At 44.5% G+C, this 27,830-nt stretch overlaps 1 protein-coding gene across 5 annotated transcripts in view; it reads left to right on the forward strand.

Annotated features, from left to right (window-relative positions):
* Nucleotides 1-27,830, forward strand: part of LOC135542025 (paired box protein Pax-7) — a 75,247-nt gene that overhangs the window by 30,766 nt on the left and 16,651 nt on the right. For 3 of the 5 annotated variants that reach the window (XM_064968601.1, XM_064968603.1, XM_064968602.1), the window contains exons 5-7: nucleotides 2,551-2,750; nucleotides 16,103-16,268; nucleotides 16,796-16,989. In XM_064968601.1, coding sequence (XP_064824673.1) covers nucleotides 2,551-2,750; nucleotides 16,103-16,268; nucleotides 16,796-16,989 — 560 coding nt within the window. The remainder of the gene's footprint in view (nucleotides 1-2,550; nucleotides 2,751-16,102; nucleotides 16,269-16,795; nucleotides 16,990-27,830) is intronic. The other 2 variants (XM_064968604.1, XM_064968605.1) reach the window with 1 other exon arrangement.

Raw genomic sequence — 27,830 nt, forward strand, 5'->3', positions numbered from 1 at the left:
GCAAAATGCTAACATTGGAGTATGGGGGGAGGATTCCTTTTTGAAATGTTTTAAGTACATGCTAGCCTATATCCACTATACGCAGCTTTCCATCCGATCACATAGATAAACAAAGGAAGAGAAATATGAGCAAAATAGAATAACTCAAGTAGAGTTCTGTGGTGTCTGTTTGGTTTTAAACCGTTGAGCAGCCCTCCGCTCTGCCCGCATGCCCCCCCCCCCCCCCTCCCTGTAGGACACAGAGGTGACTTTGGAAAGTGATCTATAGACCGCTGTGCCGGTCTCAAGTGTTGTCATGGCGAGTTAGCGGCAAATCGCTATGCGCATCCTCATGATAACCAACAAAGGGGTATGCCATATATGTACATATTCAACATTGTATGTTCAAGGCTGTTCTCTACAAAAGTGGGAGCCAGTGTTGGAGAATCAATCTTTATTAAAAAGGGTTAGACGAAAGAATTGATTTAATGAATGCGGCCTCATGTCCTGCGGCCGCATGTAATCCGCAGAGAATCGTTAGGCGTGAGCTCAGGGGGACAAAAAGACGTTCTCAGAAGACTCATCGAGTGGCCTGTAATGATAGTCTCCATATAATCCCATAATTCCTTGTTTAATTAAACTCCAGAGCCGGCCTTGAGACCCAGACAGATTTGGCTCCTCTTTTATTCTCACAGTTGTTATTTAAAGGCTATTTGGCTTCAGTTTGTCATTGTGGTATGCTGAAACATTCGAGAGGGCTTTGTTGAACTGAGCTTAGTTGTGCCCATAGCCAATACAGGGGATTCACCTGGGTTAACTTTCAGAAGACCGTTATGGTTGTCATTATAGTTGGGGAGAAAGCGTTTCTGTAAGGGACAGTGAGTTTTGTTCTATAGACTATCTCTCGTTTTTTGTTCTTTACCCTTCTCTCCTTCTGGACTGTACATGTATGATGCAATCCAGCTAGGCCTAGAGCAACACTGGCTTGTCAATGTCTCAATGAGCACATTTGTGAAAATATGCATTTTATAACAGGAAATGAAAAGGGCCATGTAGTTTGAATAGACATGCAGAGGAGGTGAAAATGATGCAATTTCCTAAATTCAGTTATAATGGTAATGTGCTGTAATACATATTCTCTGTCAGAAACATTCCTCTTGGCCAGGATTGGATGGCTTTGTGCAGTATCTATATTCCTCTAGCGAAAATGCAGCAGCTTAGTTGAATGCATAAATGTACTGTAAGATATATTGTAATTCATTTATTGACAGCAGTATCATAGAAAGACAGAATATGGGACTGAATGGTTCTGGTGTGATTTTGTTGTAGTGTTCTGTATATTCTGGCTGTACTGTTCTTTTTAGCAGCAGTGTGCCCTGGGCCATTGTGAGAGAATAGTGTGGTGAGGAACAGCAAGGTGGCCTGGGTAGATTAACCCTTCTATCCAGCGCCCCCTCCCCTCCTGCCCCCAACCGCCTGCGGCCCTCTACCTCCAGCCTCTGGCGCCTCTCTCCCCCGCTCTCTCTCTCTCTCTCTCTCAAGGCAGGTTTGGGTATCAGGCCTCTTATATACTGTATAAATATCCACAGATTAAGATAATATTTGCTCTGTTGTGCTCGGAGAGAGGGAAAGCTGTCATTTGAAGCTTCTTTGCAGCCTCTCCCCCTCAAGCGACAGCCTCTGATGTGGATTGTGCCCCTAAACTACTAAAAGTGGATTTTAGCGCTTGTATTGACCATTTCAGGGTTTCACCCATCCTTTTTATTAGGGCTGGGATGATAACAGTACCGCGATACTCGTTAGTATCGTGACATGGAAACAAAGCACAAAGTGGATTTCACTTCTTTAGGAAAACAGCCCTAATGTTGGAAGCAAAAATCATTATGTTGTCATCCAGAGTCACATTTATTTTGCCATGGAAAACATATTGTGATACTGGTACCGTCACAGCCCTACTTTTTATTGCCTTTTTCAATGATTTAGGTTCCTTAACAAAAACTGTGACTGATTGCTGTCAGAACAGAGGCTTGAGGGTAAACACAGACACAGCAGCCCATCTGTAAATAGCCCATCCAACTACCTCGTGCCCATATTGTTATTCATTTTTTTGCTCTTTTGCACCCCAGTATCTCTACCTGCACATCATGATCTGCACATATATCACTTCAGTGTTAATGCTAAATTGTAATTATTTTTGCCCTATGGCCTATTTATTGCCTTACCTCCCTAACCTTACTACATTTGCACACACTGTATATAGATATTCCTTTTGTGTTAATGACTGTACGTTTGTTTATGTGTAACTCTGTGTTGTTGTTTTTGTCGCACTGCTTTGCTTTATTTTGACCAGGTCGCAGTTGTAAATGAGAACTTGTTCTCAACTGGCCTACCTGGTTTAATAAAGGTTAAATAAAAAATAAAAAAATAAATACAACTGAAGAGATAAATAACTAACCAGTAAAATAGACTTCCTTTCCATTGTTACTAAATTCCATTGTATTATTTTAGTGTATTTCCTAGTATTAACTGAGCTGGCTCTTCCTCTCTTCTCCCTCTTCCCCTTTGGCCCAGGTAATCGTACAGACGAGGGTTCAGACGTGGAGTCGGAGCCGGACCTTCCCCTAAAGAGGAAGCAGCGTCGCAGCCGCACCACCTTCACAGCCGAGCAGCTGGAGGAGCTGGAGAAGGCCTTTGAGAGGACACACTACCCAGACATCTACACCAGGGAAGAGCTGGCCCAGAGGACCAAGCTCACTGAGGCCCGCGTGCAGGTTAGTTAGACACACAAACAATCAATGCAACACACACTCTGTCATGGCTGCTGAGCATTATCCAGGTGTTTAGCACAGTTTTCCTGTACTGTCATGGCTGCTGAGCATTATCCAGGTGTTTAGCACAGTTTTCCTGTACTGTCATGGCTGCTGAGCATTATCCAGGTGTTTAGCACTGATTTCCTGTACTGTCATGGCTGCGGAGCATTATCCAGGTGTTTAGCACACTAATCTAAAGCACAGTTTTCCTGTACTGTCATGGCTGCTCAGCATTATCCAGGTGTTTATCACACTAATCTAAAGCACTGATTTCCTGTACTGTCATGGCTGCTGAGCATTATCCAGGTGTTTATCACACTAATCAAAAGCACAGTTTTCCTGTACTGTCATGGCTGCTCAGCATTATCCAGGTGTTTATCACACTAATCTAAAGCACAGTTTTCCTGTACTGTCATGGCTGCTGAGCACTATCCAGGTGTTTATCACACTAATCTAAAGCACAGTTTTCCTGTACTGTCATGGCTGCTGAGCATTATCCAGGTGTTTATCACACTAATCTAAAGCACAGTTTTCCTGTACTGTCATGGCTGCTGAGCATTATCCAGGTGTTTAGCACACTAATCTAAAGCACAGTTTTCCTGTACTGTCATGGCTGCTGAGCATTATCCAGGTGTTTAGCACAGTTTTCCTGTACTGTCATGGCTGCTGAGCATTATCCAGGTGTTTATCACACTAATCTAAAGCACAGTTTTCCTGTACTGTCATGGCTGCTGACCATTATCCAGGTGTTTATCACACTAATCTAAAGCACTGTTTTCCTGTACTGTCATGGCTGCTGAGCATTATCCAGGTGTTTAGCACACTAATCTAAAGCACAGTTTTCCTGTACTGTCATGGCTGCTGAGCATTATCCAGGTGTTTAGCACAGTTTTCCTGTACTGTCATGGCTGCTGAGCATTATCCAGGTGTTTATCACACTAATCTAAAGCACAGTTTTCCTGTACTGTCATGGCTGCTGAGCATTATCCAGGTGTTTATCACACTAATCTAAAGCACTGTTTTCCTGTACTGTCATGGCTGCTGAGCATTATCCAGGTGTTTATCACACTAATCTAAAGCACAGTTTTCCTGTACTGTCATGGCTGCTGAGCATTATCCAGGTGTTTAGCACACTAATCTAAAGCACAGTTTTCCTGTACTGTCATGGCTGCTGAGCATTATCCAGGTGTTTAGCACAGTTTTCCTGTACTGTCATGGCTGCTGAGCATTATCCAGGTGTTTAGCACACTAATCTAAAGCACAGTTTTCCTGTACTGTCATGGCTGCTGAGCATTATCCAGGTGTTTAGCACAGTTTTCCTGTACTGTCATGGCTGCTGAGCATTATCCAGGTGTTTAGCACACTAATCTAAAGCACAGTTGTCCTGTACTGTCATGGCTGCTGAGCATTATCCAGGTGTTTAGCACTGTTTTCCTGTACTGTCATGGCTGCTGAGCATTATTCAGGTGTTTAGCACTGTTTTCCTGTACTGTCATGGCTGCTGAGCATTATCCAGGTGTTTAGCACACTAATCTAAAGCACAGTTTTCCTGTACTGTCATGGCTGCTGAGCATTATCCAGGTGTTTAGCACTGTTTTCCTGTACTGTCATGGCTGCTGAGCATTATCCAGGTGTTTAGCACACTAATCTAAAGCACAGTTTTCCTGTACTGTCATGGCTGCTGAGCACAGGTAATCTAATTATCCAGGTGTTTAGCACACTAATCTAAAGCACAGTCTAAAGCACAGTTTTCTGTACTGTCATGGCTGCTGAGCATTATCCAGGTGTTTAGCACTGTTTTCCTGTACTGTCATGGCTGCTGAGCATTATCCAGGTGTTTAGCACACTAATCTAAAGCACAGTTTTCCTGTACTGTCATGGCTGCTGAGCATTATCCAGGTGTTTATCACACTAATCTAAAGCACTGTTTTCCTGTACTGTCATGGCAAAAAGTTTTGAGAATGACACAAATTTTAATTTCCACAAGGTTTGCTGCTTCAGTGACTTTAGATATTTCTGTCAGATGTTACTATGGAATTCTGAAGTATAATTCCAAGCATTTCATAAGTGTCAAAGGCTTTTATTGACAATTACATGAGGTTGATGCAAAGAGTCAATGTTTGCAGTGTTGACCCTTCTTTTTCAAGCCCTTTGTAATCTGCCCTGGCATGCTGTCAATTAACTTCTGGGCCACATCCTGACTGATGGCAGCCCATTCTTGCATAATCAATGCTTGGAGTTTGTCAGAATTTGTGGGTTTTTGTTTGTCCACCTGCCTCTTGCGGACTGACCACAAGTTCTCAATGGGATTAAGGCCTGGGGAGTTTCCTGGCCTTAGACCCAAAATATTGATGTTTTGTTCCCTTAGCCACTTAGTTATCACTTATGCCTTATGTCAAGGTGCTCCATCATGCTGGAAAAGGCATTGTTTGTCACCAAACTGTTCCTGGATGGTTGGGAGAAGTTGCTCTCGGAGGATGTGTTGGTACCATTCTTTATTCATGCCTGTGTTCTTAGGCAAAATTGTGAGTGAGCCCACTCCCTTGGCTGAGAAGCAACCCCACACATGAATGGTCTCAGGATGCTTTACTGTTGGCATGACACAGGACTGATGGTAGCGCTCACCTGGTCTTCTCCGGACAAGCTTTTTTCCGGATGCCCCAAACAATCGGAAAGGGGAATCATCAGAGAAAATTACTTGACCCCAGTCCTCAGCAGTCCAATCCCTGTACCTTTTGCAGAATATCAGTCTATCCCTGATGTTTTTCCTGGAGAGAAGTGGCTTCTTTGCTGCCCTTCTTAACACCAGGCCATCCTCCAAACGTTTTTGCCTCACTGTGCGTGCAGATGCACTCACACCTGCCTGCTGCCATTCCTGAGCAACCTCTGTACTGGTGGTGCCCTGATCCAGCAGCTGAATCAACTTCAGGAGACAGTCCTGGCGCTTTCTGGACTTTCTTGGGCGCCCTGAAGCCTTCTTCACAACAATTGAACCACTCTCCTTGAAGTTCTTGATGATCCGAAAAATGGTTGATTTAGGTGCAACGTTACTGGCAGCAATATCCTTGCCTGTGAAGCCCTTTTTGTGCAAAGCAATGAAGACGGCATGTGTTTCCTTGCAGGTAACCATGGTTGACAGAGGAAGAACAATGATTCCAAGCACCACCCTCCTTTTAAAGCTTCCAGTCTGTTATTCGAACTCAATCAGCATGACAGAGTGATCTCCGGGCTTGTCGTCGTCAACACTCACACCTGTGTTAACGAGAGAATCACTGACATGATGTCAGCTGGTTCTTTTGTGGCAAATGGTCCAAAAAATGTTTTTGGGAGATTCAGTTAATTTGCATGGCAAAGAGGGACTGCAATTAATTGCAATTCATCTGATCACTCTTCATAACATTCTGGAGTATATGCAAATTGCCATCATACAAACTGAGGCAGCAGTGAAAATTAATATTTATATAATTCTCAAAACTTTTGGCCACAACTGTACATGACAAACTTCAGTTTTTATATCCTGCTATAGTCTTACAAAATAATAAAAATCTACCCATCTACACAACTTACTCTACATTTTCAAAGTGAAATAATAATATAAAAAATATATAAAAAATGACTACTAATAATAATAAAAGAAGGCATCTTGATTGCGTTGTCTTCACACCCCAGAGAAAATCTAACGACACCAGAATGGCTTTCTAAGAGGTGTTGAATCTGCTTTAAAATCGGAGGCAACGTTTGAATATAGCTTCCAATCAATGATTCCCATCCAAATGTACTGAGCTTAAACAATTTTGACAAAAGCAATGGATATACTGTATGTTGCCCTAAGAGTTGTGCAAAATTGGTATCATCTTATTCAAAATGATGAACAGCTGTAATGGCTGCCCAAGGTTCTTCCTTCAAGTATTAACTCTGGGGTGTGAAGACACGCAATCAAGACATCTTCATTGTATCACTTGGAACATTTTAACTTTAACCACTCTTTCACTTCGGAACTGTGGAGTATGTTGTGTAGATCGGAGGCAAAACAAATCCCATTTAATTCCTTTTTAGATTACATTTTAAGACAGCAAAATTTGAAGATTGGCAAGAGGTATGTAGAGTTACTAGCGACAATATTCATTCATCCAAGTGCAGGTCCTTTTTACCCATATTTTACCTGGGAGTTGTGTCTGTGAGTTCTCATCTGTTCTAGGCCTTGACAGGGGAGGCTCCTTTGTTTTATACCCAAGACTCCACAGGACCTGACAGCTTGTGTACCATGTGGTTTTATGTAACACTGAAGGAAAATACAGTAGAGTTATAGCAGCAGCTGTTCAGAAGGGAGGGAGGGAGAGAAAGAGAGAGAGAGGAGATGAGAAAGAGAGTGAGACAAAGAGAGGGAGAGAGAGAGGAAATGCATTCCTGATGGATTTCTCATTTCGGCCTTTGGCCAACATCTCTCACTTTCAAGCCTGCCGCTGCTTGTAAAACCATGTGCGTATCATGGAGGGTCTCTCATCCTCTCCAGGGACCTCATGCCCTGACAACAACATTAATCAATCAGATGCTAGTAAAAAAAAGGGCAACCCTCTCTTCTTACCACAACCCCTCGCTCACTCCCCTTGAACCTCCCAAACTCTGAACCACCCCGCGCGTTAACTGTTCCTCACACTCCAAACATGCGGTTAGGGGTAACTGATTCCACACATGTCTTTGTCTGTCTCGCAAACCCTCCAAACAGAAAGATGTCTAACTGGTTACTGCAGCACTCGGTGGAGGATGCTGAGAGATTTATCTCATGCATATTTTCTTGCGCTATATTACATTTCAGAATGTTTCAAATATGCTTATGAGGCACAATTGAACATGAGATTGGGAAGGTCTTTCAGTTATTATTTGATTAATCTCTTTTTCTGAAAATTCTCCTCCATTACAGTGTAAAGCATGTCTCATGAAATACATCTGGAAAAGACATGTATGTCTAATATAATTTGAGTTATGACAGATGGGTTACAATGCTTCGTATTTACAATGTCATTTGGACAGATTTTTGAATTTCGACCCTGTAGAGTGGAGCTTGTGAAGCTCATTGTGATTGGTCTCAAAGATGAAAAGATCCAGCAAACCTATGCAAGATTGGTTGAGCAGAGTGCCATGTAGGCTAGAGCAGGGGTTCCCAAATTGTTTTGTTTAGGGGACCACTTTAGCAATTGCAAATTTATTGTGGACCAACTCATATCAGAACACAACACCAACTTCAGAGTGCGATAAAAATATACCTTTTGACTATGACTTCTGTAGTGCATGGCTGCACTAATTCAGTCTCGGGCCCTGGGATTGTTTTTTTTTAAAGCCCTCCTCTTTGCATCCCATTGAAAATGCTGCAGTTTTAAAGCTAATGTCTTGCAATTCTACACATTTTGCCATGGGACAGAGAGAAAATATTGCAGTTTTAAAACTTAAATGACAGTGGATTCTGTCAACAACAAAAATGGGTGGGGGGGAATACAATAATGCTTTTTTGGGAATAATACTGTGGATACCAATATCCTGTGAGCCTCCCAGGCCCATGTGCTTCTAAGGGTCAAGAACATACATTTTGGATGAATAATATTACATTGTATTGTATCGCACCCTCTAAACTTTTTTCACTGACCCCAAATTCAGTTAATCTGTTGTTTAATACACATAAAAATAGTAATAATTTCGATCTACCCCACTGGGAACCCTTGGGCTACAGAGCATAGAGAGTCCTCTGTCTTGTCCATGTTCCAGGCACTTCACAACCATATTTGTAGGTCAATTACATTGACATATTAGAGAGAATCCCTTCAGGCATTTACCTCTTTCGAGTATTTATGGAAATTGATGGTAATTTGAAGTCTAAAAATGAAGAAAAAAAATGAACAGGGTTGAAAACTAAAAGGACACTTTTTCTCTCCTGTGAGATAATAGAGCTAAATGATGTCATGTGAAAACCTGAGGTATTTAAATCATGGACATCATTTGTTAATGCAGTTTCCCTCATCATCTAATTTTGAAACGCTTTGAAAGTCTCCAAAGATGAAATCAAACTTAATTTTCTGAGAAGGTCACCCCAAGAAACTGACTCTAGTTAACCAAAGTAAATAATGACCATCGGTCTTCAATGTTGCTCAACGGTTTGGCAAGGTAGTTGGGAGGAGGATTTTGGACGGACTATGGAGCCCATTGTAGCGTTGTTTCATTTTCAGGAGTCATGTGTGTTTTTTTCATTGGCTCTGCTAGAGCACTGCCCCATTGCATCTGAACACCAAAGACTTACCCTGCTCCTCATCAACCTGCTCTTACCCTGCTCCTCATCACCCTGCTCTTACCCTGCTCCTCATCACCTGCTCCCCTCTCCCCATCACCTGCCTGCTCTTACCCTGCTCCTCATCAACCTGCTCTTACCCTGCTCCTCATCAACCTGCTCTTACCCTGCTCCTCATCAACCTGCTCTTACCCTGCTCCTCATCACCCTGCTCTTACCCTGCTCCTCATCAACCTGCTCTTACCCTGCTCCTCATCAACCTGCTCTTACCCTGCTCCTCATCACCCTGCTCTTACCCTGCTCCTCATCAACCTGCTCTTACCCTGCTCCTTCAACCTGCCTGCTCCTCATCAACCTGCTCTTCCTCATCACCTGCTCTTACCCTCATCACCCTCTTACCCTGCTCCTCATCAACCTGCTCTTACCCTGCTCCTCATCACCCTGCTCTTACCCTGCTCCTCATCACCCTGCTCTTACCCTGCTCCTCATCAACCTGCTCTTACCCTGCTCCTCATCTACCTGCTAAAGTCCTCAGACACATCCTCAATAAAACACCCACACTGACCACTGGATACATGTTGATATAAGAACAACTTGGTGAAGCCTCTTCTCTAAAACTGCTCCAAATTCAATCAATACATTTAAAAAAAGCCAAAGGATGGATTTTGGTGTGTGAACTTGACAGTTTTAGTGTCAGTGCGTTTTGAAGATGTCAGCCAGCTGGGTTTTCACATAGGTACCCAAATGGTCCATCTCTGGGCAGGACTGAAGAACCTTTGGCCTGAGAGCTGACCTGCTCCAGCACAGCTGCAATGACGCATCTTCCAGATGTCAATGAGTGGGGAGGCTGAGAGGGCAGTGCTGTGAGGGAGAAACCCAGCAGAAGGGCGGTGTTGTAAGGTCTTAAAGATTTGAGTAGGATTTGAGGTGGTGGTTACGGCTTACCCTGTTCGTTGTTTCTGATCTCTAGGTGATCATCTATAAAGCAGGGTGTGTGGTATACACTGCAGTCAGTAAAAGTAACTATTATCTGTGAGGGTATATGGACCCACTCCAAGCGGAGAGCTCTTGTGTGGAAGGGTGCTCCTGAGGACTCCTGGTTTAACGAGAAGTGACAAGTGTTTGGTTTACCAGTGACTCCACAGCCCAAACTCACTGCCCCATAAACTCAGCCAACCCAAACCCCCTCTCCTCCCTTCCCTGCCTGCCATCTTGTGTCACACTATCTCATCCATCTTCATCAGGCCCACCACCACCTAAAGCACATCTCCCAGCAGCTCCCAGCAGCCCTTTCCCAGCCCACTGTTTTATCACCCCAACTGACAAATTAGGGGATCTGATCCATATCTCACAGCCATTAGTTCCAGGCTACCCGTCCCTATAAATCTAGCTACCTGTCCCTATAAATCTAGTGTCCTGTCCCTATAAATCTAGCTACCCATCCCTATAAATCTAGTGTCCTGTCCCTATAAATCTAGCTACCCATCCCTATAAATCTCGCTACCCGTCCCTATAAATCTCACTACCCGTCCCTATAAATCTAGCTACCCGTCCCTATAAATCTAGCTACCCGTCCCTATAAATCTAGCTACCTGTCCCTATAAATCGAGCTACCCGTCCCTATAAATCTAGCTACCTGTCCCTATAAATCTCGCTACCTGTCCCTATAAATCTAGCTACCTGTCCCTATAAATCTCGCTACCTGTCCCTATAAATCTAGCTACCTGTCCCTATAAATGTAGCTACCTGTCTCCTGCTCTGAGCGCCCCACTCTCTGCGCTGCCATTCTGCATCTGAAATAAAACACTCATTTCTGACTGGACCAGGCAGTGGAGTCCTTCCAAAGACTATTAAGAAGAGAAAAGGGCATCACTTGTGTCTATCCTTCAGAAGTTTGGGCCAGGTGGAGGGGGGTTGCTGTTGAGCGAGGGAGGGTAGAGAACAGAGGGAGGGGGGCCAGACCCTGGGCCTTAGCGTTGTAAATCAGTGCTCCTCTCCTCCTCACACATGAAGTGAATTACATTCTCTTCTATTTAGGCTGAAGTTTTTACGAGGCCGACTCTACCTCTTCTGTGGAGACTCATCTGAGCGGTGGCGGCGCTGGCTGGCTCGCTTAGCGAATCTGTCACATAGATCCCCTTTCATTACCAATAAACATTCTGCATGTAGCTATTATAGTTAGAGGGATCTAATAAGGTATAAGCATAGCCTTTTATGAAGCGTAGAAATCAATTTGGGAAGACGTTTTTCTCTCTATCTGGAGAGTGCGCTAGGCTTCTGATGCTAGCCGCGACACAGAGAGGAGAGGATCCTGCTCTGTTTGTCTCTGTGGTGCCCTGTCTCTGATCTCTGAGGCCTCTATGGAGAGGCTGAGGAGAGATCCCAGCACTACCTCATAGTGTTCCACTAGATGTCATAAGGTGAATTCACCAATTTGTAAGTCGCTCTGGATAAGAGCGTCTGCCAAATGACTTAAATGTAAATGTAATGTAAATGAATAGATTATAGCATTTCTTATTGAATGTCTTATTTTCATGTTGAACAACCAAATCTTGGAGAGTTCCATCTTGACCCATCTTGTCAATCCCCCAAAACTGAAAGGGACATATTGTCACACATTCATCAAAGACAGATATGTTCGTATTATCTACTTTAGGTTAAACACAATGATGTCACAGAGATATATCATGAAATAGAGATTTACCAGGTTGTTTCTATGCTAGGTGATTACCAATGGCAGGAGAGAATGGCATATTAGGATTCAGTAGCAGAGCCCACCCAACACAGCATGCATCCATGTTCCCACCAGTCTGGCTTTATGTCGGTTCCATAAAGGAATGAATTGCGTTTACGCAGATTGTGGAGGAGAAATTGTAGCAATGCATCCGTGTGAATGTTGGAACAGTTTGTTATTATTAGAATTGAAATGACTTTCCTTCCGTCCCTCTGAATTCCTGATACTAATGGAGCGAATCCCACTCTCCTCTCAAATTCACCCTCACTGCCTCTCTAATTAGCATTGTGCCAGTCTGGCAGGCAGAGAGAGGAACAGCCAGAGCCAGTGAGGGTGGGGAGCGCATGGTATAAAACCGGTGAAGATTTCTATGTTGTTTTCCCTCTTTGCACTACTGTGGTCAATGTGTTTGTGGAGTGCACCGCTGAGAATACATGAGAAGAAGGGTTCATCCTTGTTTTTGTCGCGCATAGTTCACTTTGTGGAATGTGTACACGTGGCACCGTTGTCTTAAGAAATGTAGAATAGTTACAATAACTTTAAATAAAGACAATTAGATCCTATTTGAGACAAAGGGTTTGAGTGCAATGTAATGTCATGCATTGCAGTGTTGTGTTAGTGTTATCGTAGATCAGTGATAAGCGAATGGGATTCTCAGCTCTGTAGAGTCCATTGTGTTGTGTTAGTGAGTGAGGTCTAGAGAAATGGTGGAATACAGACCCAGGCCACCCTCTCAGATAAGAGATAACATCCCACTGGGCAAAGACACTCGATCAATTTCTAATTTTCATTTAAATTTGGTTGAGTTGTCAACTAACATGAATTCAATGTGAAATCAACAAGAAAATGTACCATGTCATTGGATTTAGGTTGGGTGAACAAAATGCTAAAGGCCTTTTTTTACCCAATTATTCTTCCACATTGATTCAATGTCATCACCTTGATTATTTGTGTTGATATGAATTGGAAACCATGTTGGTTAACCAGTTTTTGCCCAGTGGGATTAAAGGATACACTGTATATGTGCCGCTGCCAAATCAAAACTACATAAAAGCAACTGTTGTTAACACATATCTCTCCAGACCTTCACTTCACCAGACTCGGGGACATGTTTCCAGGACCTTCAACTTGCCTGACGTTCGTTCCAACCTTCATTTCCCCCAACCCCCCCCCCCTACAGTCCCATGCCACCCCCCTCCATGTCTGAGCTCAGCTCAGCCCAGTAGCTCAAAGCGGGTCTCTTTTTGTCTCCCAGGCTCCACTAAGCTCTAGTCCTAAGAGATGTGGTTGTGCCCCAGGTTTTCTACCATCCCCCACCCTCCAACTTCCTCCAGTATCTCTCAGGGATACTGAACATAGTCCATGTTAGTCCAAGTGTAGAGGAAGCCAGGCAACCAGCAAACCTCTTACACTGGCAAAACAGGACAGAGGTGGATGCTGTAGTAGCAGACTTTGAGGTGAAATGGAGCAGGGATGAAGCTCTCTCTCTGTAGTGGAGAGGAATTCAACCGGATTGGGGAGAGCAGTGGAGAATCTGTGGTCCAAGGTGACTTTGTGATCGGGTTCCAGAGTACAACTTCAAATCCTCCTCCTGTTTGTGTTGTGTGTCCATGTTTGTCTGTGTGTGTGCACTCGTGCGTGTGCTTATGTGCGTGCACGCCTGTTGCTGTTGTAGATCCCATGGCTGCTGGAGAAAACATTCCATCTCCTCTGAATCAGCAGTGACGCATGGCCCCCTCTCGCCCAACAATACAGTATTGACCTGGTCACATTGGACCCAATGTTTGCCAGCGTTAACTCGATAGCGGTGCAGCCTTTGGCATTTTAGTTGACTTGAGTAGCTAGGCGTCGCAGCGGGCTCGTTCAAAGCCTCGGAGTAAATTCACTTAGACGGATGCGCTTCACAGACACCCCTCTCATTAAAGTGGATGGGTGACAACGGGCGCCGCAGGGCATGAGAGGCAGATGTTGAGACATCACCATGCAACACTCTGAACATCCTATTATGTCATTATAGACTGACATGAGGAGGGGAGGGACATTCTATCAGAAAATGTTGTAAATTGTGTATCGGAGGATTTCATAACAGTGTTAAGAAAGAGAGAGAGACAGAGAGAGGCAGAGAGAGAGAGAGAGAGAGAGAGAGAGACAGAGAGAGAGAGAGAGAGACAGAGAGAGAGAGAGAGAGAGAGAGAGACAGAGAGAGAGAGAGGGGGGAGAGAGAGAGAGAGAGGGGGAGAGAGAGAGAGAGAGAGGGGAGAGAGAGAGGGGGAGAGAGAGAGAGAGAGACAGAGAGAGAGAGAGAGAGAGACAGAGAGAGAGAGAGACAGAGAGAGAGAGAGAGTGAGTGTTAAAGTGAAGTCAAAGGAAAAAGAAAAAGTGACCAAGGCATTTCTGTGTGTTTTGTGTTTGCCATGATAGAACACCTCCTGCCTGTGGCTTGACTGACAAAAATAAGGAAGTGTAATGGAATATAAAAGAGGGGCGGGGTGTGGGTTGAGGTTCAGAGGTCAGAGGTGAGGTGGCACTGCAGTGCCGGGTGATTGGGCGTGTGTGGAAGGAAGGGGTGTGTCCCCATGGCAGGCAGCTGTTTGTCCAGCTCCAGCTCAGAACCAGCACCACGCTCCACTACATCCCAATAGCAGCCACATCAGTGAGGGCAGCAGGGAGCCCTGAGCCATCACAGTGCTTTATTTGGTCTAGAAGAGTTTGTTTGTTGAATGGAAAGTGTGAGGAAATGATCTGCTTCCAGAAGAGGCTTCCTGTTGTTTGGGGTTAGAAGTTGAGTGACTTATTTCTCACGAGTGCTTGGACAGTGGGGTATTATTATCTCAATCCCTTTTTATCATGAGATGCTCTTGATGAGGCAGACAATCAAAACTGAGATTTTTCTTTATGTGATTGAGATATCTGTGTTTGTGAATTTATGTGTAGCATTTGTTTGCGTTCAGGAGGAGAGGCCTCAATAGCAGTGAGTCTGTCCCTGTGTTAGTCCCTTGAAAGTTAGGCTCTTTAAGAGCTGTTTAAAAGGGACGCCCCCTCTTTGTTCCCAGTGTTCTGACTGGCGTATGAAATCCCTTTTGTCCCCTCCTTTCATCTGGCTTCACAATAGGCCAGGCCGTTTGAAACACAACAGTAGATGAACTGCGCTGACAGTGTATTAAACTCTGATGAATTGCCAGTGTGAGGCATAGATCAGTGTCCTTCAACCTTTAGCCCACATTGGGCCCAGGCCTTGTCTTGGTTAAATGGAACAGGTTGCTGGCTGTATGGCTGCTCTTTTCAAAAGGCCTGATTATATTCATGTTTTGTTGAAGCAGAAGCCTTTTTAAAATGTGTAAATCACTGCAGTTAAAAAGGACTCTCTTTAGTCACTTCCATTCAGGGAGTTGATATTGTGTATTCGTAGTTTTATTTTGATAGAATTCTACATTTTATTTAGCTACCAAGATGTAAACAATGTGTGGTTAGACTGTGAAAAATAATATGTATTCATGTTTTTTTAAATTACAGATAAACTGCTAAATCCATCCACTTAGTATAATATCATTGAAATATTTCACTAAGTATGAGAGAGAGAGAGAGAGAGAGAGAGAGAGAGAGAGAGAGAGAGAGAGAGAGAGAGAGAGAGGGTATACATGCTATTGACAAGAGAGTATGCACAACTGTGGTGGCATTCTTTATGGCCTCCAAGTGTCTAATAGGTTCACAAACATACTTGAGATGTCTGATATGCAGCTTGTGGCCCCTACCTCTGACCCCTTAATGACTTCTTAGGGCAGACTGTTGACACAGATCACAGCTTTAGCCACTTAAGAAGAACAACAGGGCCAGACCACTGGACCTCCATGCAGGCTTTGGTTCCTCCAGGGACAAGCTAGCTCCACCACCACCATCTCTCACAGCAACAGGCAGATGAATCACAGGTGGTAGGACTACACACACAATTAATCTGGAGCATTCTGGAATCATAGATCCACTTGATAATATATACATTGTGTTAACATATTCACCTATTCCTTTGCACAGAACACGAAGAGAAAATGATGGCTATTCTGGTATACACAACCTTGTGCTTGCTGAGAGTTAGAGGGTGCTTCACTCTTACAGACGGCTTATCGTAGAGTAGCTAAACTGAGTGGAAGGTAGACATTCTCTCTCTGTCTTGCTCTCTCTCTCTCTCTCTCTCGGTCTTGCTCGCTCTCTCTCTCTGTCTTGCTCTCTCTCTCTCTCTCTCTTCTCTCTGTTTGTAGTTTGTCCTCTTCGTCCTCTTCGTCCTCCTCATCAGCTCTTTTCCTCCAGGTGTGGTTCAGCAACAGAAGGGCCAGATGGCGCAAGCAGGCAGGAGCCAATCAGCTGGCCGCCTTCAACCACCTGTTACCTGGAGGCTTCCCGCCCACGGGGATGCCCAGCCTACCTACCTACCAGCTACCTGAGTCCTCATACCCCGGCACTACACTGTCACAGGGTAAGACACACACACATGCCCACACACACACACACCGACACGCACACACACATGCGCATACACTCAGACACAAGCCTCCACATCAGCTTATCCCAGTGGCTCTGTTTCGGGCTCAAATATTTGTGTAAATGGACGTGTTTGATCGACTCTAGGTATCACTTGGGTTACAAATATCTATGCTATGTCTGCTACACGTTTAGAACATGTTAACAGAATGTTATATCATAAAACTGTTATGTGCTAAATATAGGATCTATACAGCAACTAGCCTTTGTTACACAATGACAGGGAAACAGCCTAAGGCTTTAACGGAGTTTTAAATCAAATCAAGAGCAGGATATTTCTAAGCTACATCTACATCTAAGCTACATCTCCTTACTTTTAGTTTTTGATCTGAGTCCTGGGGTTTGAGACCATCAAGGTGCAATAAGTTGTTTACAAGGCTGAGGTTTGAGAACAGTATATTTAGTTGTGGTTCTCTTGTCTCACTTCCTTACCCATGCTCCGTGTCGTTGTTATTGGTTCAGATGGCAGCAGTACGTTGCATCGGCCCCAACCCCTGCCTCCGTCCTCCATGCACCAGGGCGGGCTCTCTGACGGCAGCTCCCCCTATGGCCTCTCGTCCAATCGCCACAGCTTCTCCAGCTACTCAGACACCTTCATGAGCCAATCAGCTGCCAGCAACCACATGAACCCGGTCAGCAACGGCCTCTCCCCACAGGTCAGTTCAAGGCCAAGGGCACAAGTCTTCCCTATTTCCTCCCTGTCTCGCCTCTTTTGATATGGATGTGTACCGTAAGCTACATAAAGTTACATTTTTACAAAAAATGCTTCTGATATAGACATCTGACCATTTTAATGATTCAATGACCCAAGGTTAAAATTGTGTATATAATTTGCTGAACCACCACTCAATTATAAAAAGCAACTCAGTAATAGACTACTGTGTGTCGATCCATTGTCTTTTATTCTAGCTTCTAAAGCTCTGGGTTTTCATTGGCTCATTTAAATTGCTACAATTGTAAAACAATTGGATTTACATCAACAAATTAAAATTAATCTTGATAGAGGCACATCGGCTCCAAAACAGCGGTTTCCACTTTCCTGGGACATCAAAATCCTACTTTGAACATGAGAACCACATGTGAATGAAATAATTAGCTAAAGCTTAGAAATGAAGGCACTTAATCTTCTTCAATGAATTGTTCAAAGTTTTTAGACCTTAGTATTATATGATATTCCATTAATCTTGTACGTCAGTCGTCTTCAGCTCTCAGTCTGGGCTGCGTGCAGCATCTGTCTGTAGAGGAAACGGCTGGCTACGGTAGGCTTGTAGAGGAGGGACTGTAAATGTGTGGGAGGCTGTGTCGGGCTACCCTTCTCCCCTCCATGGCCTCCTAAACCCCCAGCCATGCTGCTTCACCTTCCCTCTCCTCTCGTCTCTGCTCGGCCCTCCACACAGTGAAAGTACGGTGGAGAATTAGAGTAATAGACGCGTCGCTGTCCAAATTGGAGTTTGAATTAATAGGCATTAGATTGCCTTCTCACCGAGCAATTCTCTTCTGTCGTAGAAAATACAATTGCTTTGCCCCTGTGTCCACTTGTGTGTGTTAGCGTGTGTGTGTGTGTGTGTGATGTGTTTCTGTAAAGCTGGATATTCCACATGTTATCTTCTTTGGGCATCTCATTAAGGAGCGTTTTAATGTGACTCTATGTAAGGGGTTGAGCCTTAAGTAGGTAGCGCAGAATGTAAAATGATTTGTATTGAGGCAAATCGTGTGTATGGAGTTAATTATACACAATTACCCATCAATACTGGCCAGTCTTGCCCACCCTCACCAACAAGATGTGGTTAACAAGCAGAAAATACGATTGAAATGGTGTGTAAAGAGTTGAAAATGAATTTCATTACTGTATTTGTCCGCAATTCCCCCTCATTCACACATGTTTTATTGGGAGTTTTTTTCTTTCTTCAAATATTCTTGGTATTACCCCTCTTTCTTCGTGGAAGAAAGAATTAAGGATTTTGGTGATAAAAAAATGAGATTTTCTCTCCTACTGGAGCGTTGGAAGATAACATGGAGGCTCACAGGGTGTTTGATTGTTAATCGTGGCACAGGGGCTTTAAGTGCTAATGCTCTCACTGCAAACCTGCAGGAAACACCAGGAACGCTTTTTTCATGAATGGCTCTACAGTACTGAATATGGGCTGACGACACAGCAGCTCCCTCTCTTCCCAAGCATTCCATTATGTGTTTGGCTAATACACACTTCCTGTTTAGCACTGGGGATTAGAACCTTGAATAACTGTAGAAAATCATTTTCAATATTCAATAATTATATTAAGTTGGTTTAAAAAAAAGAATTGTAAGCAAAAGGTGGTTTATTGTACTACATATTTGTGTTGTTAATAAGACTGGTATTTTACAGGTATGCTTTAATTAAAACCAACACAGAGGTAGAATATATAACCCCTCACAGTATAGCCATGTGACATTCCTTTCACTCTCTCACTAAGTGGTGATGGATGTTCTCTGACAGAGGATTCAGAGTTCACACTGCATCAATGCTCACACACACAGTCACACAACTCAGCTTGTCTGTAGTTAAACAGACGTCACCTTCAGTTCTCTCAAATGCATCTCATCTTGAATGTTGTTGTTGACGTTGATTTAGTTCTCTCCTGTATTCCTCCTTCTATGTCATGAAATAACAAACCAATACAAATATACTCACCATCATGATGGAAATTATAATGTTGTATTCTGGGTTTTCAGACAGCATCTGTCCAGAGGAGATATGTCTGTGTGTTGGTATATGTGAGCTATTTTCTCTGGTGTCTGGTACTGATGGGCTACCCGTTACTGGTAAAGATGACAACATTCTGTGATTCCCAGTAAATGGTCTGTGTTGGCCAACTACCAAGTCTGTAATGGAATCCTGCCGACAGGTGCACCCATCCCAATCCCGTAACGTTTTCCCATTACGGACGCTGGAAAAGCCATCCACACCGGCACAGGGGTTGTTGTCATGTGGGATATATGTTTGGCTGGTTTGAGAGAGAGGCACTAGCTATGTCAGGGGTGGGGTGGGGGGTTAAGCTGTGGCTGGGCCAGAGTTATGAGAGCAGATTTGTTGTGTTGGTCCTGTTTCATTTGGTGTCACAGCAGGTGTTGGATAGAGGCCAGGAGTATGAGGTGGAGGCAGGGAACAGAAATATCAGCAGTGACTGAAAACATTAGTATTGCTTTTTTGATGGAGGGAATTTTGTGTCAATCACCTGGAACTCTCTTGCTTTGAAGACCTGAGAGGATTTTCATTCACAACAAGTAGTTCCCAAACTTTTAATTTGTGAAACATATTTTGGAAGTCTTCACAACATACTCACAATGACATACAAACTTTAAGTGGCACGCCCGCTCCCACTACCCCTCCACCAGGCTACCCGTCATTATACTCACCTGTTAACATCATTACGCGCAGCTGCGCTCATTGGACTCACCTGGACTCCCTCACTGTGTTGATTACCCCTGTGTATATGTCTGCTCCTCTGTATTGTTCCCTGTAGTTGTATTGTTTGTCGTGTCGTCTTTATGTCCAGACGCTGTTCCTGTTCCGTTGCATGTCCGTCTATATTAAATGGATCACTCCCTGTACCTGCTTCTCATCTCCTGTGCTGGGCGTTCCAATAAGTTGTTACTATATAAACAAGTATGCCGCTGTGGCCAAAGCTTCAGTTAGGATTCCTTTTACAGTACCTTAATAAGCAGAAAGTAATTGGTTAAATAATGAAGGCGTGACTGAAGAACTCATTGACAACAACTTAGCTCTACGCATTTCCTGGTCCTTAAAGGCATAAAGGCTGTCTTGCCTACTACTTACTAAAACGACATACTGTGTACTAATAGTACTACTGACTATTTAGGAAAACGTACGCACTAAGCAACATATTACTCATCCTTGCTGAGTAATGCGCAATTGTGCATTCCCCGCCTTTCGTTCATTTTTGGAGATCTTGTCCCCTATTCTGATTATCAGCTGTTGTCAAACACACATGGTCGTGAAAAGGTGATTCTCTTCCTCAATTGTGTGCAGCAAAATTCTACTAAATGAAAAGCCGAAATGAGTACGGCATCCTGGCAATTAAGGCATACTCAGGTTTCAAACTTTCACATACTGTAAAACTTAACATTTTGGTATACCTTAAAGCCTACTATTTAGAACGCAAGTATTGTCATTCGGATACGGCCAATAACTTACAGCAAAATAAATACAATTTCACGTTTGTTCTAATGAAATGTAGCCTTGAATTTGTTCTAATTGTTCCAAGTTCCAACTGTCTATCTGTTATCCATTTTAAGCAAAGGTATTTTATTTCCAAAGCCTACTGTACCTGGTTATGGCATGGTGAACCAGCACTGTAAAAGGAACTGTAATCATAGCTTAGGTGGTCTACATCTTCTCCAGAAACAATATCAGGTCATAGGAAACTCCATATAAGCCTTTGAAGCACTAGCTGTTCTTGGGAGATGTGTTCTTTGGCAGCCGTTTGGGCTGAATTCCTCTTTATTGCATGACAGGGACACCTGCTGGGAGAGTAGAGAAAACAACTGCTCCTCATAAGGCTTCAACAGTACCAATAGTTTGTGTTCTAACCTTCTTCTAAAGGAAGAAGCCCTCTGTAACGAAGTACAAATATTGCAAATCCCAGGGATGTTGAAGTTGAGGATAACATACAGCGGGACACGGTGCGTTGTCTCTCTCCGAGCTAAATAACATACAGCGTGACACGATGCGTTGTCTCTCTCCGAGCTAAAGAACATACAGCGGGACACGGTGCGTTGTCTCTCTCCGAGCTAAATAACATACAGCGGGACACGGTGCGTTGTCTCTCTCCGAGCTAAATAACATACAGCGGGATACGGTGCGTTGTCTCTCTCCGAGCTAAATAACATACAGCGGGATACGGTGCGTTGTCTCTCTCCGAGCTAAATAACATACAGCGGGACACGGTGCGTTGTCTCTCTCCGAGCTAAATAACATACAGCGGGACACGGTGCGTTGTCTCTCTCTGAGCTAAATAACATACAGCGGGACACGGTGCGTTGTCTTTCTCCGAGCTAAATAACATACAGTGGGACACGGTGCGTTGTCTCTCTCCGAGCTAAATAACATACAGCGGGACACGGTGCGTTGTCTCTCTCCGAGCTAAATAACATACAGCGGGATACGGTGCGTTGTCTCTCTCCGAGCTAAATAACATACAGCGGGACACGGTGCGTTGTCTCTCTCCGAGCTAAATAACATACAGCGGGACACGGTGCGTTGTCTCTCTCCGAGCTAAATAACATACAGCGGGACACGGTGCGTTGTCTCTCTCCGAGCTAAATAACATACAGCGGGACACGGTGCGTTGTCTCTCTCCGAGCTAAATAACATACAGCGGGAAACGATGTGTTGTCTCTCTCCGAGCTACATAACATACAGGAAAATACTGTCAGTTGATCAGCCACACACAGGGTGTAGTGGGCTGTTGATCATACTACTACAACTGAAAAACGTGTCTATACCTGCCAGTTATTACTGTGAAATAAACAAGTAATCAACATATTTGACCCTTTGGATCAAACCTGGAATGGATCAAACAGGTCCACAAGAGAACTGATTAGGTCAAAGTGAAGCGATGCAGTATGTACATAGTAAGGCTACCAATCCTTATGGATTCAGCATAGATTATTTTCAATGTGTTTATTTATTTTACCAAATGGCAAAAAGTATAACTATAAAATATTCCACAAATTTAAAGGGTTATGTGTGTTACGATTAAACCATGGTAGTTAGTTAGTGTTCCGTTTTACCCTGTAAGTGTTCCGTTAGTGTTCCGTTTTACCCTGTGTGTGTGTGTGTGTGTGTGTGTGTTTTGGAATTAGAGGAATTACACGCACACGCACACACACACACACACACGCACGCACGCACGCACACACACACACACACACACACACACACACACACACACACACACACACACACACACACACACACACACACACACACACACACACACACACACACACACACAGGGGATCAGAGGCAGGCAGAGCGGCTCACCCCTGCCTCCCTTTGATCTTTGTCCCCAGGCCTGCCTGGCTGCCTGCTTTGCACGACACCACGCACGCTGACACCACGCACGCTGACACCACGCACGCTGACACCACGCAAGCTGACACCACGCACGCTGACACAAAGCACGCTGACACCACGCACGCTGACACCACGCACGCTGACACCACGCATGCTGACACCACGCACGCTGACACAACGCACGCTGACACCACACACGCTGACACAAAGCACGCTGACACCATGCACGCTGACACAACGCACGCTGACACCACGCACGCTGACACCACGCACGCTGACACAACACACGCTGACACAACCTACGCTGACACCACGCACGCTGACACCACTCACGCTGCCACCACGCATGCTGACACAACCTACGCTGACACCACGCACGCTGACACCACGCACGCTGACACCACGCACGCTGACACAACACACGCTGACACAACCTACGCTGACACCACGCACGCTGACACAACACACGCTGACTCAACCTACGCTGACACCACGCACGCTGACACCACGCACGCTGACACCACGCACGCTGACACAACACACGCTGACACAACCTACGCTGACACCACGCTGACACAACACACGCTGACTCAACCTACGCTGACACCACGCACGCTGACACCACGCACGCTGACACCACGCACGCTGACACAACGCACGCTGACACCACGCTAGGCTTGCAACGCTAGCGACTTCCCCAACTGTCTAACAGAGATAAGCCAGGGGAGACTCCAAGCTGCCGCTGCCGCTCTTCTCTTCCAGTAGCGAGCACACTGGCGCTTCTTTAAAAATGGGATGAATTCTATTTAACATGCCAACATTAGTCGTTGCCAAAAAGAGGGAGAGAGAGATAGAGGGAAAATGGAGGGAACAATCTAGAGGCTCTGACTCCATTCCTCCCCCCTCTCTGACTTCTAACAAGACATCCTGCACCTGAATACCAATGAGAGAGGGAGACTCATGTAGTCCCCCACATTATTAAAAGTTGGGCATTAAGCCTCTCACCAGGCACCATGTCAGCTGGCAAGCTCCACTGACAAGAAATCAAAGGGGATGAGTACATAGCCTGCATTCATAGCTCAGCCTCTCGCAGAGCAAGAGGGGGAATACATAGACGTTAATTAGAACTTCCATTAAAACAAATACTGTTTCAATTTGGCAAGTATAAAAAAAGATATAAGAGGCTTAAAAAAAAAAGAGACCTGCTGTTGGCAGCTACCAAGAGAATCATGTGTAAATCATATCCACTGGCTATATGTTTTAGCATATATTATTAGGGCTTGCTGCTTGTTTAACACGTCTGAACTCAGAGGAAAGGATTGCTGGTATCACAAATATACAAGTACAAACATTGGCGATATGGGGCTTTGTCGATGTTTAGCTATGTATCAGATGCAATGGGGTTTTAGGTGCTTTTCGTGTGGGTATTTTATATGACGCAAAGGTCAAATGTTTTTCCCAAACAGGCTTGTACTCTCTAAACCAGTTAATGGGTTCTCTATCTGTGGTTGGTTCCATGCCTGCGTTCTCTATACCTCAACCTCTAACCCCCCTAGAGCAGCTAAGTGAAACCAATACGCTCTTTGCTTCTCATTTCAAAGAAATATCTTTGGATGTGGTTTCATTTATTTATTATCTACCAACCTTTCCCCTTCTCTTTTTTTGACAACTATTGCCAAAAGTACATCGACTCCCTGTCTCTCTCTCTCTCTCTCTCTCTCTCTCTCTCTCTCTCTCTCTCTCTCTCTCTTTCTCTCTGTCTGTCTCTCTCTCTCTGTCTCTCTCTCTCTCTCTCTCTCTCTCTCTCTCTCTCTCTCTCTCTCTCTCTCTCCGTCGCTCTCCTTCTCCCCCTGGAGAGGCAGATGAAAGGCTTTGGCGGATAATAAAAATGCTATTTAAATGCAAGGGTGTTGTGTGCTGGTAAGAGATATTTCCTGCAGAAAGTGAGTGGTTGCATCCTGATAAAGAGTCAATATAAGGGAATGTATTTACATTTATCTTGCGGAGACCGCCAATATACATTTCAGCAAGTTCTAGAAGTGGATGATTTAAGTAGGAAATGACTGAGACGGATTCACATGTGTGTCCCACGCAGACAAAATGCATATAAGATGGAGAATGGTATTGCCTTTATTTAAGTGTAGGCACATCGATTCTATCTTGAATACCAATTACACACCGGTGTACACTGTGGAACATACTGAAGAGGTTTTATTCCATACATTTGTGGCATTATTTCCTCTACTCTATTTCATAATATTATAACCAAGTGTTACTATTATTATTATCAATATTCACAGTCTCTCACCTTCCACTTGTTGGAGTGGGAAGTGTTAATGCTGAGGCAGGTGAAGTGAAGTCTGGTGTATGAGGCATATGCACACTGTTGTGACCTCTGTGGGAGGGGTCAGGGGCTGGCAGGGTTGCAGCAGGGCCCGGGCTGCAGTCAACCTGCCTAGCTAGCCGTCTGTAATGCTGAGGCAGGTGAAGTGAAGTCTGGTGTACGAGGCATGCACACTGTTGTGACCTCTGTGGGAGGGGTCAGGGGGTGGCAGGGTCGCAGCAGGGCCCGTGCTGCAGTCAACCTGCCTAGCTAGCCGTCTGGACGCTGGGGATGTTGTCTGGCTGCATGTGTTTCCTGTTAGTTCCAGATGCCTCTCTGACAGGTGCATGGACGTGATTAATACTCTGTCTCTGGCCATATCTCTCTCTCTCTCTCTCTCTCTCTCTCCCTCCTTCTCGTGGGCCAGTTAAATTACAATATGCGAGGTGGTTTGGTCCCCAGCTGGTTGTCTGGTATAGCAGCCCGTTCCTCTCAGTATCCAGCTGAGAGCTATTTCACTATTTATTTACATGTAATTATGACTATGAGGTGCAGATATTAACACTGTCAAGAACAATTTGACCTGACATTTTTCACTAGGCCTGGCTCCTGCTGGTTTTAGCAAACAACCCCCCCCGTGCTCCCCGATCCGCCTCGCTTTCCTTTCCGAGCTGCTCCCTCACACACACAGCCCTGCCTCACTGAAACCTCTCTGCTGGAATCAGAAAATCTGCCGTTTAATTTGGCAGAGGCGGCGGTGCGAGGTGAGTTGCAGTGTGTGTGTGTGTGCGTGCGTGCGTGTCTGTGATTTTGTATTGGAGTAGGTTGCTCTTGTTCCTGGTGGCTGAATCCATCCCATAGTAACTCAAGCATATCACTAGCAGAGAATAGAGGATTGCTCGCCACACGTTCTCCAATTGCAGCCCAATAGACGTAACCTCTGGTTAGTGAGGGGCCCTGCACGCACAGTGGGCCGTTTAGGAGGGAGGGAGTCCTTTCTCTGGCTAGTAGCAGGCAGCTGTGCTCCATTGAACACAAGGATAGAGAAGACGGGCGGGGCGGGGAATGGGTCAGAGAAGAAAATGTATTTAATCAAATCTATTACAAAGCTATTATTCTCCAATGACATTTTATGAAATATTGCTTGCTACATCCATTTGTTGACCAAAATATAAGCTTGTTTTACTCCAATGTTTGTAAACAAGGTAAATGTAAACAAACACCATATAGCCCCAAAACATGGTTACAATTATACATTTGATATCATAGATGGTCAGCAACTATAGCTCTTTCTATGAATTTGAGAGCTGTTACATTTCTCCAGCCCCATCCCTGAGCTTTTTTTGCAAAACAGGGGGTGGGGAGCATGCTTTGTAATGGTTTCAATTAAGGATTCTAGATTTAATATCTTGTGGAATTTCGTTTGATATTCTGTTTGCTTAAGTCTCCAGTTTAGCTGTTTGATAAAATGGTGCAGCTCGGCGTTTGTGGGGAGAATTGTTAGAGAGCGGAGTAGAGAGTCTGGGGGACACTGTGATAGTATGGCTAATGTTGTGAGAAGTGACAGCTTGTTCCAATGCCCGCTAATCATCCTCATCTGTGCCCGGCATGTCAATGCCCAGATTCTGTCAGTGCCAATCAGGCACTTAATTGAACACAATTAGCACCCCCCTTCCTTGCCATACACCCCACACTCTTCAAATACCTATTTCTCTCTCTCTCCCTCCACTCTCTCTACTCCCCATCCTCCCCCTCTCTCCCTCCACTCTCTCTACTCCCCATCCTCCCCCTCTCTTCCTCCTGTCTCTGTCTCCTTGGCGGCGGAAGACACTTTTCACTTTTGATTAACGTGCCGCGGCCAATTAACGCGCTGACATGCAGGCGAGGGCCCGTCATCTGCTGTCTGCCACCAACGCTGCCGTCTGCGTGCTGGCCCCACACTGCTCCCACCACCTCCACCATGACCAAAACGCTTTCATTCAATTTATGCAATCTCTGTTATTTTTAAATAGCCATTTTGTCTGCTCAGATGAGGGGCCTTACTGCCCGCTGGGCTGCCCATGTGAGAAGGAGGGATGAGGGGGAGGGAGGGCTGGACTTGGGGTTGCAATGCTATTGACTCTTTAGAAAAAATCCTTGATCTTTAAGTACTTTATTCTCTTTCCTAGTAGTTTTCCAAATGAAGGAATTTATGCTGTTTATTTGATTTGTAAGTTTGACTTCATTTTGTTCATTGCAAAATTATTTCACCCTGCATTCTTGAATTGATCAGTAAAATAAGGTTTCAATTAGATTTGGAGTAATATGGGATTCAAAGTCTTTTTTGGACCAGTTCTCAGAAATCATTTTAAAATGTTCGATATTTGATATGGAATATTCCTAATCATTTTAGTTGTTGCACAAGTTTGAATTATTTTCTATTTTCATGTATTTGGTTCCTCAATCATCCAACATAAACCACACAGTATACTCAATTTACTTGACTTATAGGTCAGTGAATTCAACCATACATGTAATCTCTGTAATCACACCCACAGGACTGGCCTTGAAAAACCGACCCAAATCTGGTGTCATCATCATCCCTGATCTTAAGTCATTCCCAGCTGAGGCGTGTATCAGCCAGGCAGATCTGCCAAGGTGTGAGATGTTATTCTGTGCCCCTCGGGATAACTTCCAGACATTTGGAGTGCTTATTTTTTCCTCTCTGCCCCGGTGACCTCTGCCGAACGTAAAGGTACATCTTGTGGGCATTCGATTTGGGCAGAACAGGAGCTATCGGTGACAGGGGAGCTAATCCAGTCTTGCGCAGATTAAGAGCAGAGTTTGTGGAGTGGGGTGTGTTGGCGCGGGTGCTGGCGCCGGGAATGGAACACAGGGCTGTCCTATCAGCTCTCCAGGCAGGCTGGCCCTCAGGCCAACTTTAGTCCTAGAGGAGTCTTTGTACTTCCCAAATCCTCTCTCTCACACTCTCTCTTTCTGTCTCTTCTCTCTCCTCTTTCCCCTCGTTTTATATCTATTTCTCTCTTATACTGTATCACTATTTCTTTCAGATGCAAAAACTTTGTCTGTGAAATATTTTACTGAAAATGAAAAAA

This window comes from Oncorhynchus masou, chromosome 6 (genome assembly GCF_036934945.1).
Source record: "Oncorhynchus masou masou isolate Uvic2021 chromosome 6, UVic_Omas_1.1, whole genome shotgun sequence".
Lineage (NCBI taxonomy): Eukaryota > Metazoa > Chordata > Actinopteri > Salmoniformes > Salmonidae > Oncorhynchus > Oncorhynchus masou.